The sequence below is a fragment of the Prunus persica genome, chromosome G1 (genome assembly GCF_000346465.2).
Source record: "Prunus persica cultivar Lovell chromosome G1, Prunus_persica_NCBIv2, whole genome shotgun sequence".
Taxonomy (NCBI): Eukaryota; Viridiplantae; Streptophyta; class Magnoliopsida; order Rosales; family Rosaceae; genus Prunus; species Prunus persica.
In genome coordinates, this window is record NC_034009.1 from 14,419,388 (window position 1) to 14,434,826 (window position 15,439).

Below are 15,439 nucleotides of genomic sequence, written 5' to 3' on the forward strand. Positions count from 1 at the left end.
ACGTAGACTATCATAAATAGATGACATGAACATCAAGCAATATTTGAAAAATTTTATATCAAAACTTAATTCATATAGAGACAACTAGATCCGTCACCCCCCCCCCCCCCCCCCCCCCAACCCAACAACAAATAGATTAATTTAAAGTAAACAAAGAATCAGTCAACTAGAATGGTGTTACAACCAACTGGAACTTTCGATTTGTCTAATATATATGAAACCCTACTAAGAAGCAGAATACATTTTAAAGAATAATATCCATATAAGCATCCGCAACCTTGAAGTACTCATCAAGGCCATCATATTGAACAATAACCTGATTTATCATCAAATAAAATGAGTTTGTTTCCATTTTACTTTCCATACATTATTCTCCTCCATGTTGTTGCCACATGTGCTCGACAAGATCTGCTTGGAGCCTACAATGAGTTTGTTTGTCTCTGATGCGAATATGGCTTTGAATGAATTGTGTTAGTCCTAGTGAACACTCGCGTGTAGGTTCTATATTTGGTATTTCCCCCCTTCTATCAAAGTTATGGATTTGATAACAATATCTCTCATCATGTTGCTCCTCCTCAATAACCATATTATTCATTATTATGCATGCAGTCATAATGTCTTTCAATGTGTTTTGGTCCCATAGACGAGCTGCTCCTCGTACCATAGCAAAACATGATTGAAGCACCCCCAAATGCACGTTCGACATCTTTTCTAACTGATTCTTAAGCTGCAGCAAAATATTTCTTCTTATTTCCTTGTGGTGCAGGGATTGTTTTTACAAATGTTGACCACGTTGGATATATACCATCAACGAGATAATATCCCATGGTATAATCGTTACCATTAATTGAATAGTTGACTGGAGGAGCGCGACCTTCAGCCAGTTTATTGAAAATGGAAGATAAGTCTAAGACATTAATATCATTATGGGATCCTTGTAACCAAAAAAGGCATGCCATATCCAAAGATCATATGAAGCCACAGCTTCTAAAATAATTGTTGGTTCATGGAAGTGACCAGAATACATATACAGGACAATTTTTCCATCTCCAACGCATGCAATCAATGCTTCTCAACATCCCAGAAAAGTGTCGTTGATCCCCAATTGCAAGCAATCTCTTGATGTCATTGGTGTTTGGCAATCTCAAGTACTCATCACTAAAGGTTGCAACAATTGCCTTGACAAATCTTTTCAAACTCTCTAAAGCAATGCTTTCTCCAATCCTCACATATTCATCCAAGTTATCAGTGGCATTGCCATAAGCAAGCATCCTTAGTGCGACTCTAATCTTTTGAAGGGATGATAAACTGAGAAGTCCAACGGCATTCCTTCGTTGAATAAAGTAAGGATCGTAATTTTCCACCGTGTTTTTAAGTCGAAGAACAATGTTGCGACTCATTCGGAACCTCCTCCAAAATAAATGATCAGGAAATACAGGTGGATCAGCGAAATAGTCTTCATAAAGATTTCGACCACCTCGAGCTATGTTGCGTGGAAGGACAACACGACGTTCAATAGAACAACGACGTCTTGATGTTTGTCCTTCATTGGGTAGATTCGCTGCTTCTATACATGCAAGCAAATCATCTTCATATTGGTCATAAAGGACATCATTGTCGAAGACAATACTACGTAGAAAATAACTTGCTATAGAACGACGTGCCATAAATAATATTATGAACTAATGAGAAAATGGAGTTCATATAAAATAATGAGAAATGAAGAAGGAATTTGTTTTTTTTTTCTTGTAGATGAAGGAAAATGAGTGAAGATATGTTCTTATGTATAGATAGACAATATGTCATTTTGGAAAGAAAAAAAAACTAGCTGTTAAAAACTAGCCGTTAGAAAACTAGCCATTAAAAACTAGCCATTGGAAAAGTAGGTATGCTAAATGTTTAAATTTTAAGAAATAATAAAATATTCGAGGTTAACTAAAATAGAGAGCCTATTGGAGGAACCACCTTTTGAGTGGTTAGCTATGTTAGCTTTCTAGCTATTTTAGCTACAATTTGGGTAAAATTTGGAGAGTCTCCAGGAGATGCTCTTAGGCCATTTTCAGCTATGGAATATATGAGTGTTGTACCATAGTTTTTCTCAAAATAATAAAATATGAAGGGCCCTAAAGTATAGACATGCATGTGGAGATGGAAAAATTTAGCCCTGCACTATTCTTTAAAAAATTAATATTTTGGAGGGCTAAATTTATAGTCCTGGACTATATTTAGCTCTATAACTGGAGATGACCTTAATAAAGCTAATAAAGAAGAAATAGCATGCAATATAAAACTTTACAAATTTATGTTGGTAATAAAGTAACAATTTTGCAATTAGTAGAAAACTTAGTCGATAATTTGGACAAAGTAACAAAGTCTAAAGAATTCAAGCTTTACTACCAGTGCCACTTTTTTTTTTTTTTGTGAACTAGGGGTGAAAAACCCCAAAGACAAACTACTCATAATTGTTTAAACAAACCAAACGAGCTTTAGCAACTCCTAACAAATCTTCAACAATCTTCGAACCAAGCAAAGAGGAAGGAGAAGCAAAAAAACACAGACCAAGATCCATATTGTAACTCCAATTAGCTAGGGAATCCGCCACTCCATTCTTTTCCCTATATATATGCTAGAGAGAACAACTACCAAAATGACCCATCAAATAACAACATAGTAACAGAGTTGCAAAAGGGTGATAGCCAAGTAAATCTGGTTTCTAAATAAGAAGAACAGTTGTAGCAGCATCCATTTCATCAACAATATCTTGAATACCCTTATCAATAGCTAACCTCAGACCAAAATACAACCCCCAGACTTCAATTTCAAGAATCTGGCCTTTCGCTATATTGACAGAGAAGCCACTCACCCAATCTCCCACCGAGTTCTGAATAACACCTCCAGCACCAATGCGGCTAGAAAGTGTGTCTTCTAGAGCCACCCACATTCAATTTAAATTGGCCTACATGAGGAGTTTTCCAAGAGAGAAAAATCTGAACTTTAGCAGCACCCTTAACATAAGCAAAAGAAGCATGCACTGACTCTCTAGCAGCAATAAGGATGATTTAATTGGATCATAATTGGACTCCTTTGTATGAAAAACATAGTGGTTCCTCCATTTTCACAAGGACCAACAAGTAAAAACAAATATAAGAAACCAATGGATCCCATCACTCCTCTTGGCCTTGGACAACAAATTAGAACAAAGCCGTGGTTGAAAATCCATAAGGAAGAATTGAGTGCTCAAAGTAGGACTTACCAAGCTTTTCCAAATACCTTTAGCCCTCTCACAATCATGAAGGATATGCAAGACAGATTCCACATGCCAACCACAAAAAGCACAGGACGGGTCAGTAGTTAATTTTCTTCGTGATCTTTATTCGTTAGACAATAATTTGCCTTGGAACACCAACCAAAGGAAGATTTGAAGCTTAGGTGAATTTTGAGACACCACAAAAAAGACCAAGAAGAATCTTGCAAACTAGAACCACAAAAATGCAAATTGTAAGCATATTTTACAGTGAAATTCCTATCAATAGCAGGACTCCAAATCTGCACATCAGACACATAACGAGCTACCCCAATAGGAACATTAATAATCTGCTGAACCAAATCCTCAGGTAAAGAAGCTCTCAATTTACTCATATGCTCTAATTATCCTTAAAGAAATTGGACACAGCACAATCAATATCGTAGATTGCCAACACTCCTTCATGTTGTATCAAAGACTTATCACTAAACCATCTATTCGTCTAAAATTTAACACCATCCCCAATACCAATCCTCCAAAGCAACCCCTGAGATAGCAAATTCCTACTATAAAGTACACCTCTCCAAGTAGAAGAGCAACCTTGCTTTTTTAAGAGGGAGGGGTCAAGAATAGAATAGCCTTTCAAATGCTTAGATTCATAGATTTCCATAAACCTTGGTCCTTAGTCTACATTCTCCAACCCACTTTAGCCAGCAAAGCCTGATTCATAACAATAGGTTTTTTAAAACCCAACCCTCATTTCGCTTTAGGTCTACAAACCACATCCCACTAACACAAATGTACCTTGAGTTTCCTCTCACTTCTGCCCCCAAAAAAAATTACAATTCAATCGATCCAAATCACCACACACACTAGTAGGCAACTTAGTGGTCTTCATGGCATAAATAGGATGCAGAGGTCATTGCTTGGATGAGAGTGGCCCTCCCAGCATAGGATAATATATTGATCTTCTAGGAAGCAAGTCTTTTATGAACTTTATCAATTAAACCAGTGTATGTAGCATAGGTAACTCTAGAATGAATCAGAGGCATACCTAGATACTTACTCAAATTACTGATAAAAGGAGAACCACATATACAAATAATATCCCTAGCAATATCCTTAGAAGTATTAGAAGAACAAAAAATAGCTAATTTTTCAAAATTAACTACTTGCCCTGAAGCTTGACAGAATATCTCTAGGCAACTTTTCATGACCCTAGCTTGCTGAGCAGAAGCCTCAGTGAATAGAATGATCATCATCAAAAAATAAATGGGACAAAGCTGGAACAGACTAAGAAGCTTTAACAGGTTTCCAATGACCTTTTTGAACAACCTCAAAAATAATATAGGAAAGCTTTTCCGCATAGCACAAAGAGATAAGGTGAGAGAGGATCACCTTGTCTAATACCATTCCTTGGTTGAAATGGCTAGGTAAGCTCACCATTAACACAAATTTGGTAGCTCATCGAAGACACACAATGCATGATTAGCTGAATAGTAGCCTTAGGCAAACCCAACTCAACCAAAACGTACTTAATGAACTTCCAACTCAAGCGATCATAAGCTTTAGACATGTCAATCTTCCAAGCAACAAAACATTTCTTACCCTTAACAATCTTGTATTTATGCATAAGCTCTTGAGCAAGAAGAATATTACCAGTGATGTGCCTCCCATGAAGAAACCTAACCTAGTTATGGCTAATCAACTTAGGCAAAATAGGCCTCAACCTGGCCACAATGAGCTTAGAAATAACCTTCTAAAGGGTGGAACATAGAATAATAGGCTGAAACTGAACGATGGACTGAGGGCTCTCAACTATAGGAACAAGGGTGATGAGAGTGGAGTTCAACTTATTCGGGACGTGACAATCGGTGAAAACTTAAACCACCATACCAAAAATATCAAAAGCACATTGGCCCCATTGATTTTGGTAGAAGCAAGCCGAAAACTCATCCACCCCAGGGGCTTTAAGGCCTCCAATACTAAAAAGGCTATCTTTCACTTCAGCCATATCAACTACCTTGTTCAAAGCACTAAGCTCAACAGTCTCCAACCTAGGAAAAAGGTTAGGAATAACATCAACAAACCCATCAGGAGAAGGTTGATTAAAAAGTTCCATGAAGAACTCCACAGCAAAAGCTTTAATATTCTCAGCCTCCTCCACCAACACACCTTCATTATATTTAAGCCTCTCGATTTTATTCCATCTTCTTCTTATGATTGTAGTGAGATGGAAGAATTTAGTATGTCTATCCCCCTCCTGCAACCATTGAATACGAGATTTTTGTTTCCAAAACAAAGCTTGCTCCAAAACAACATTAAATTCATCAGTAAAAGCCCTTTCTAGCTAGCTTAAGAAGAGGTAGCCACTACACAGGGCATTTTGGATCCTATTTAATCTAACTAATAATCTGGCCTTCTTTTGTTTAAGATGACCAAAAACATTGACATTCCAGATCTTGAGAGGCTCAATTAACTTGAGGGTTTTATGCAAAGCAGAACCATCAGATTGTCCTCATGTAGAAGCAATGAAGTCCCCAAAAGTGTCATGTTGCATCCACATAGCCTCAAACCGAAAGGTCTTTGGAGAGGGTTGCTAGAAAAGCAAGATTGAAGTTGATTCTTAATAGGATTATGGTCTGAGGTAGTTCAAGGCAAGTGTCTAACATTAGCATCTGCAAACAACTGCCTCCACTTAAGATTACACATAGCACAATCCTGTATTTCAAAAACTGTATTATTCCTCCAAGTAAACCTTAGCCCAGAGAAACCCATGTCCACCATATCATTATTATGAACCCAAGTTTTAAAACCTTTAAGGCGATTGACAACAGCTACCCCAAGTTTATCATCAATATTCAACATTTCATTAAAATCCCCAGCAAGAAGCCAAGGGAGTTGGTGACACTCAGCAACAAAATTGAGATAATCCCACAACTTCTCTCTCTTATGACCACAAGGACTAGCATAGATGCCAATGAAAAGCTAAGGAGAATGACCATTCCGAGTCACACAAGCAGAGATGGACTAGTCAGAAATACCAACAATTTCCACATGAATTTTATTAGCATCCCACAACAGCCACATACCACCAACAAACCCAATGGAATCTACAATTCCATAACAAGGAAACCCCAGAGATTTAACAACAGCAAGAGCTTTCTCACCACTAATTCGAGGCTCACAAATAAACAACAAATCCATGCAGTGTAAACGAATTAACTCCAACATATTATTCTTAAATTTAGTGCTAGCAGCACCTCTCACATTCCAACAAACTATATCCATTAAAGGGAACCAAAAGGCAAAACCCTTCTAAAGGCCAAAGGTCATACCTCCAACATCATTGAAGGTATTGTCAATCATCTATCCACCCAATGGGAGAATATGCCCCTCCGAAACATACATCCTCTCATCTTGCTCTAAACTTTCACTAGCCGAGACACCAAAGTTCACATCTTCATTCTCAAAATCCGAGCTCACTTCCAAAGTCTCATCCTCTTGTTTTATATTCTAGGGTTGATGGCTAAAAATATAAACACCTTCCTCATTGTGCACATTTTGATCCCCTACCTAGCTTGCAAGCTTATCAGTGAGAGGTTCAGTATCATTGAGTATTTTCCCTCCAATCACCAGCTTTCTTTTAACCAAAAACTCCTCAGGATGAATTTTAGAAGCTTTACCACCCTTCTTCTCATTTACAACAGCTAAAGACTTACTAGATGCAGCCTTATTTAAGATATCATTCAAAGCTGACCTAGGATTAGCTTTGGTGCTCTTAGATTTTGTCAACTTCTTGTTGTGCTAGTCAAGAGAAGGCCTAAATGGGCAACTGGAAGAGAAGAATTCAAAGATGGCTCCATACCCATCATAATCTCATTTCCACCAAAATTCTAATGAACATTCTTTAACGCGTCAAAATGAGATCCCTTAGCCTTCAAGTCTGAACTCTTTCCACCTCCTGCTGCAAAATTGGGCTTAGTGTTCCTTCTTGGAGGGACCACCATCCAAGGACCCCTCAGACCCTCCTCAACAAGCTTATTAGTCCGAGAGCCTTCACTAGCCTCAGTGCCCACACAAGCATCCCTTGCTAACTCCTGACTGTTCCCATTTTGCTCAACTTAGACCTCAGGCTGCCAAGTACAAGCTTCCTTTTTATGACCATCGAGCCTACATAAGTAACAAATCTCATGGAGCCCTTCATATTCAATATTGTACCAATTTTGGTTAATTTGAACAAAGGCTTCTAAGGGCTTAGTAAGGTCAAGCTCCGCACAGAATCTAACAAACTTTCCACGATTCTGGGCAGTGGTAAGAGAATCAATCTTAAATAGTTTGCCCAAAAGGTTCCCAATACGCTTTAGATACCAGACATCAAAGCATTTAAGTTGTATAGTAGAAACTCGCAACCAAACTGCCATATGGGTAATATGCGTAGTAGCAAGAAAAAACCCAGGTCTCTATTTTTGCATTACCAAGTATTGCCCAACTATGGTCCAAGGGCCACCAGTCAAGACAAAATTCAGGTCCTCCTTTATATCAAACTTCACCACAAAATAGTCATTAACTAAATCAACCAATTTTCAATCCCCTTTTAGGCTCCATTTTTGTTGCAACCGAGCTTTCAAATAATTATGTGGTTGCGATCAATCCAACAATTTAATGATCAAAGCATTTTTCCAAGGTTTACACAAATGATCCATAGCCCTATCTGAGAATTGAATACAAGGCCCTCGCTCATCACGAGAAATCACCGCATCTTCATTATCATTTCGGTCTTCTTAAGCATCATCAAGACAGCTACCATCAATACCCACATTTGAACCTAAATTCCCCTTACCCAACGGTTTATCCCTAAAACTTCTTGTGCCAAACTCTAAGCCAACACTAGGAAAATAGTTAGTACCTTGTTTATGGTACGGCGTCAAAGTTGGACTGAAATTGGACTCTAGAATTCGCTCAGGAGCAAGATCCTTTGAGGCTCGCACTCTCTTCGTCAAACGGTAGTTCTTCAGGAAAAACATCAGGTGATCCTTCCTCCATGATTAGAGAAGGAAAAACTAGCAACTGATCAGTACCCCAGAAGCGTAAGGCCGAAAACCACAGCAAACGGTAGTTTCCAACAAACGGAGATGAATGGACAGAGAAAGGAAGAAAGAATATCGTCACACGTTGGGCGCGTAGTAAACTAGGCATCTGACGAAAGCTTTTTTAAACCAATTGTTATTTTTTTGGAATTTTTTTGCTGTCAATGCCACTTTGACCACAAGAGATGGATGGTTTTATGAGTTTGGGAATTAGAATGGGGGATATGACGCTGGAAATAGGATGGATTTTATTGATGCACAACATACGATAATTTTTGGGCCCAACTTAAAGATGATATCACTTTCGGCTTTATAAGCTCTTCAGCAAATGGGATGGATCTGCAAGATAAAGAGCAAATGGTGGCACCTTAGGCACCGATGTGGTACCGGCCGAAGGTTTTTCGATGCTTAAATTAACTTAAGGACGAAATGAATAATGATCTAGGCAGAATAATGGCTAAGTAGCTGAATGTAACAGTTACCTTTCTTTTTGGGGTTTGTGCCCCTATTTATAGACTCTTGGAGGGTGTGCACTTCAAGTTGTGTATCGATGTGGGATTCTGGGAATTTTCACATGTCCATGTGAAAGATCACTGGTAAGGCACCTTCTTTTGGCGCGATCAGCATAATAGGTTGCTAAAGGCTCACCTCCTGCTAATGGTACTTCATGGGCCTTAGTGTTTTGTTGGGATTTGCTATTCTAATATTACACATCTTTGTAGGTATGAGCTTAACCAAGTTGGCTAGAGCGAATACACTCTACAGCACCCGAGTTCTAATCCCCCTTCCCATAGTTTTATATTAAAATAGAATATTATTTGTATAAAAAAAAAATTACAAATCTTTATTTTTTTGTAATATACATACATAAATTTTAACTCGTCTGTTTGAACATTGTCAATATACTTTACAAGTTTGGAATGTCCTTTGATAACTTTAGCATTAAATCTTCATCAAAAATAAAGAAACGTGATGGGCTTGCTCATGTTGTTCACCGGGGTTGGAAGAAGATTTTGGTGGAAGGTGACTATAATGGCATGTTTACTAATCTGTAATTAGATTAGGAGGAATTGAATTGAGGAGGAGTTGGATTGAGAAGAATTAGATTTTGGATTCCTATTGAAGTTGTTTACTAAACCGTATGGATTGAGGAGAGTTAGATTCCGAATTTCTATTGAAGTTGTTTATTAAACCATATCGAATTAGGGTAGGAGTGATGCTAATTACTAAAATGTCCTCGTTGTTGGGTTAAAGTATTTGGCAAATTTTAAAATTTTAAAATAGTGTGAGGATATAATGGGTAAAAAATATGAATTCCTAATAAGTTAGTTTTCCAAGAATTAGAATACCACATCCCACCCAAGAATTGAATTGCTCCAAAATCAGGAATTCAATTCCTAATTTTGTGTGGGTCCCATTTACTTTTTAATTCTTTGATATAAAATAAACGCATGAATCCTCTACATGTGGAATTCAATTCTTGATGAGAATTCCAATTCCTAATTAGTAAACGCATCATAAAGTTGTAATTGATTGTATCCTGAAAAACTTCTATCCCATGGTCTGTCAATATGTTAGTTCAAGATATTGCCACCTAAGCTTTTTTCGTGATACCATTCTTTTTTGTCATGTTTTCCGAGAAGCAAACTTCATTGCCGATGCCTTAACTAATTTAGGCCATGGGTTGTCCCCTTCCTTTTTGTAGAAGATTGGGCTCCCTCTTTTTGTTGCTCTTCTATTTCGTTCTCTTTGAACCTACTTGCCGGCCAGGTTTTGGTTTGTAATTCTCCTTTTCGTATTATAAATAAATATATTTATATATATAATAAATAATAAATAATAAATAATAAAAAGAGTCCACCAGCAAATGATTATTTTAAAATTAATTTAGATGGTTTTGTTTATATTGCTGGTAATGCTGCTGTATATTTTGTAATAAAGAATCATCATGGAAATTTAATTATCGGTGATTCTTTTCCTATCGGATTTGCATCCCTTTTGCACGCTCCACATGCTCTTTGTCAAACACTCAAGTGGACTCTTCAATTTCAATACTTAGGAGTGGAAGTTAAAAGGGGATTCTAAACTCTTGGTATAGACTTCTAATAAGAAAATACAATTACTTTGCAGTATAAAATCTATCGCAAAATATTTGACATCTATTGAAGCTTCACTATGGATATTTTGTTTTTTTAGTAGCATTAACTACTTTATTGAAAGAAAAAAAAATGACGTGTCATTAATAACAATAGTTTGTTAATGAGATCTAGTCTAGTAAAGAATGACATTTACTTGTAGGTCATTAGTCTCATGTTCGAATTCTCATGATAACCTAATAGTGTGTGGAAAAAAATCTCTCACCTTTTATAACTTTGAAAACTTAAATAAATTAATTAATAAATAATAAAAATCACAATAGATTCATGCGATGGCCAATTGGATTTTCATAATTTTGATTATATTAAAATTACTTAAATAATACAAAGAAGTGCATTATTTTGTAGGTATATTTAGTCATATACTCATTCTTAATACTAAAACTATAAATAAACCCTACATCATTTGATTTTTATATACAAACCCAAAAAATGACAAATGGGCCTATTGAATTTAATTTTGATTATTAAATTACTTTGTTGTCATATTGAGTGTTTTGGGCTTTTTTATGAGGTTTTGAGGTTGAATTTGTTTTAAGAATTCAATGACAGTTTTGTAATTCAAAAGAAGTTAAAAGCCTTTTTGTTATGTTGTAATTGGGTGTATTTCTAAACTTCATTTCATATATGGTTTTTTTTGATAATTTAAACTCTTATATTGGATATAATAATGAATCTCTCCATTTTTTATTTTTTATTTTTTATAAAAAGATAAAGAGTTTTTTTTTTCTCGAGACTGTAACTATATAACGAAAGTTCGTCAAAAATGGAGATAATTCTGGAACCATCCTGACCATATCACGTTTCAGAACTCTCTAGACTCTCGCTCTCTCTCTCTCTCTATAAAATCCATTCTCAAGGTGTCTGCTTCTCCGCAATAAGAAGAAAGCCCTGCATTGTCTGCATTGCTCTATTTCACGCCACACCATCTGATTTAATTTCTCACACAGCCTTCAATTACAAACGTCCGTTGTAGTTCGGTTCAGAATTCGCCATGGAAGACGACTTCGAGTTCCCTGCTGCCACCAACAACCTCAACGACGCTGATATGGACCTTCCCGATGTGGAGGACGATGCAATTAGCCCAAGCCCCAAGGTTGGTGAAGAAAAGGAGATTGGTAAGAATGGCCTGAAGAAGAAGCTTGTTAAAGAAGGTGAAGGATGGGACACTCCGGGCTCAGGCGACGAAGTTGAAGGTATATCATAAATGTATATATATATATATATATAATATATGTATGTTTGTGTGTGTGAGGTGGTTTGAATTTGATGATGAGTGTTTGTTGTTGGTATAATGGGGTTTGAGGCTTTTGGTGTTGATGGTTTGGTGTTGATTTTGCAGTTCATTACACTGGGACTTTGGTTGATGGAACCAAATTCGATTCGAGCCGTGATCGAGGGACACCTTTCAAGTTCAATCTCGGACAAGGTGATTCGTTTACACCTTCTCATTGTTTTCAATTATTTGATGTTACCAACTGTCAATGTTGTTAAGTTTGTAGATTGAATACTTGAAATCTGTACGTCTGAAACCAAATTTGTGCTTAAAAGAATGAAAAGAACCTTCAGTTCAAAAACTAGAAACTACCACATTCAGCAAAATTATGGAGTTTTTATCAAAACCAACAACAACTTACCTTTATTTTCTTTTTCTAAGTATGGAACTTTTTAAGAATAGCCAAGTCTTTGTCATTATAGAAATGTCCTGTATAACTGCTATTTTTTATTCATAAAGAAAAAAGACATAGAAGCTGCTATTTTTGAAATATGGTTTTCCGTGTAGTTAGAGCGTTTTCATGGGTTATGATTGAGTGTGTTTGGTTTCTTTGAGTTATATGAATGTTTGTATAATTGCAGGACAAGTGATCAAGGGATGGGATGAAGGAATTAAAACCATGAAGAAGGGTGAAAATGCCATCTTCACCATACCACCTGAGTTGGCTTATGGCGAGTCTGGATCCCCTCCTACTATTCCTCCCAATGCCACACTTCAGTTTGATGTGGAGTTGCTTTCCTGGACGAGTGTCAGGGACATATTGAAGGATGGGGGAGTTATTAAGAAAATTCTCACTGAAGGAGAGAAATGGGAGAATCCAAAAGACCTCGATGAAGTGTTTGGTACTTTTTCTATGTTTTCCCATGAGTAGAAAAATTGATGAATGGAACTGACTTCATCGGGTTCTTACACAATTCTTTGTTGTCATCTCAGTTAAGTATGAAGCTCGGCTTGAAGATGGGACCCTTGTTTCAAAATCTGACGGGGTGGAGTTTACTGTCCAAGATGGTTTGTTTCATTGCCTTTTACTCGTAGGAATATGTTTATACTTGCCTTACATGAATTATTTTTCGAGTAATCTGAATGTGGTTTCTCTCTTCTGCAGGCTTTTTCTGTCCTGCCTTAGCAAAAGCTGTGAAAACAATGAAGAAAGGCGAAAAGGTCCTTTTGAATGTAAAGCCGCAATGTGAGCACTTTGGCTATATGCTTATATGTTAATGATTCGTTTTGTTACACTTTTTGACTGTTTTCACGAGACATGGAATTTAACGGCTATAATTTTTATAGATGGATTTGGTGAGGTGGGCAGACCTTCTGTGGGAGATGAAGGTGCAGTACCTCCCAATGCATCCCTTGAGATTACACTTGAGTTGGTCTCTTGGAAAACAGTTTCTGATGTTACCAAGGACAAGAAAGTACTGAAAAAGACCTTAAAGGAGGGAGAGGGGTATGAGCGCCCAAATGATGGATCAGTAGTTCAAGGTAATATGAGGATTACAGTAAAATTTAGGCTATAATGTTATATTCCTTAATTTTGTGAAAACTCAAGGTTTTTGTGTTGTGTCTGCCAGTTAAACTTGTCGGGAAGTTGCATGACGGCACAATCTTCACAAAGAAGGGCCATGATGATGAACCATTTGAATTCAGGATAGATGAAGGTAAACTAACAATATTATAACTTGTTGACCACTCTGTGTACTTAGTTTTAGAAACTGGTTCTAGTTATGATTGAAGTATGGATACTTAAGAGTGGAGTTGTTGCGCAGAGCAAGTGATTGATGGACTTGATAGAGCTGTGAAGAACATGAAGAAAGGGGAAGTTGCTCTGGTGACCATTCAACCAGAATATGCTTTTGGGTCATCTGAATCTGCACAAGATTTGGCTGTTGTTCCAGCAAATTCAACTGTGTATTATGAGGTGGAGCTGCTCTCCTTTGTCAAAGTGAGTATGATATGTTTCCCTCGTGACAATTGGAATTTCCTGCTTGTGAAAAAGTTGGACTCAACTTACGTTACTGGCCGCAGGAGAAAGAATCTTGGGACTTGAACACCCAGGAGAAGATAGAAGCGGCTGGGAAGAAGAAGGAAGAAGGCAATGTGTTATTTAAGGCTGGTAAATACGAAAGGGCCTCAAAGAGATATGAAAAGGTATACTTAGTGAACTTGTGCTCTGGTTTAGATGATACGAACTTTTACTTTGACATGTACAACATCTCACGAAAACTTTCTATTTTGGTGTCAGGCTGTGAAGTTTATTGAATATGACTCTGCTTTCAGTGATGAGGAGAAGCAGCAATCAAAGATGCTGAAAGTGACTTGCAATCTGAATGATGCGGCATGCAAGCTCAAACTTAAAGAATACAAGCAGGCCGAGAAGCTCTGTACAAAGGTGTGCCTTGCTGATATCCCACATCTCATGTGACGTGCATGGCTGGTTAGTGTACTTCTGTTCTAATTCTAATGTGTGAGAGTTCTGATATGCAGGTTTTGGAACTTGACAGTCGGAATGTGAAGGCCTTGTATAGAAGGGCACAAGCATATATCCAACTTGTTGATTTGGACTTAGCAGAGCTGGATATCAAAAAGGCCCTTGAGATAGACCCAGACAACAGGTCTGTTTCACTGTCAATTGATGCTAAACGGAGTTTTTCTCAAGCTGCTGCTGCTTATCATGATGTTCGTTTATCGGACGAGACTTCAATGTATGTACTGCTGATGTTAATGTGGGATTTGTCTGTGTATTAGGGATGTTAAACAGGAATACAAGGTTTTGAAGGAGAAGGTGAGAGAGTACAACAAGAAGGATGCGCAGTTTTACGGCGCTATATTCGCGAAAATGAACAAATTTGAGCAAGTGAAATCAGCTGTAAGTTGATCTCGTGTTGAATTAATTCGCTTCTGGAGTTGAAGTGCCACTTTCCATTACTGATGTTTTTGTGTTCGTTTGTGTGGTTTATTTTATATGGACTTGCAGAGTGGAGGAGCTAAACAGGACCCGGTGCCAATGACCATTGACAGCAAGGCATAAACATAATCCTTCCCCGTCTTTTCTATCATGTAATTGAGACAAACTTGAGGTTGTGGCTTTTTGAAAATTAATAATGCAAAACCTCAGATTTCTTGTACAACGAACGCATACTTTTAGTTAATAACACAAAATGATCGTATGAAAGACAGTTGTTTGTTCAATTTTCGCGTTTGTGTTTTGGTCAATGGCAGCATGTATAGATATAATGTTGATCGAATAAAGCAACGATAATTGCATTCGGACTGGTCTTGCTGAACTTAAGCATGCCTAAATTAGTTGGAAAAGCAAGCAGAATGCTGCAAACCAATCAACCGCACAGGAGTAAAGTGGGAACTATAATTAGCTATGGTTATCATTGTCATCTATTTGCACAGCTTTTATCCCACATTCCTTCAACCCATTCAAGAAAGAAAAAAAAGAGTGACCTTTGTGTACAAGCGATATTCGGGTATAGAGGGCATTGTTCTTAACTATTTAAGTTACAAGCTGAGTGTATAGAGGGCATTGCTCTTAACTATTTGAGCTACAAACTCTCGCAAGTTACAATTAGGCGAGTTTTGGTTAGGATTTGTTTGACATATACAAAAGGGTTCGATGCTATCCATCTCTTTAAAACATGTAGTGAGGGAATCTTACCAAATATAA

At 37.3% G+C, this 15,439-nt stretch overlaps 2 protein-coding genes across 2 annotated transcripts; one reads left to right on the forward strand and one right to left on the reverse strand.

The window, feature by feature from the left end:
• Positions 1,005–1,667, reverse strand: LOC109946465. Its single transcript, XM_020554376.1, has one exon. The coding sequence runs from the start codon at positions 1,665–1,667 to the stop codon at positions 1,005–1,007; it is 663 nt and encodes a 220-aa protein (XP_020409965.1).
• Positions 11,304–14,955, forward strand: LOC18792798 (70 kDa peptidyl-prolyl isomerase). Its single transcript, XM_007222303.2, has 13 exons — positions 11,304–11,686; positions 11,833–11,919; positions 12,348–12,608; positions 12,700–12,774; positions 12,872–12,952; positions 13,054–13,248; positions 13,338–13,424; positions 13,533–13,708; positions 13,792–13,914; positions 14,009–14,155; positions 14,251–14,378; positions 14,512–14,632; positions 14,741–14,955. Exons 1-13 carry the CDS (start codon positions 11,485–11,487, stop codon positions 14,792–14,794), a joined length of 1,737 nt encoding a protein of 578 aa, XP_007222365.1. The 5' UTR covers positions 11,304–11,484; the 3' UTR covers positions 14,795–14,955.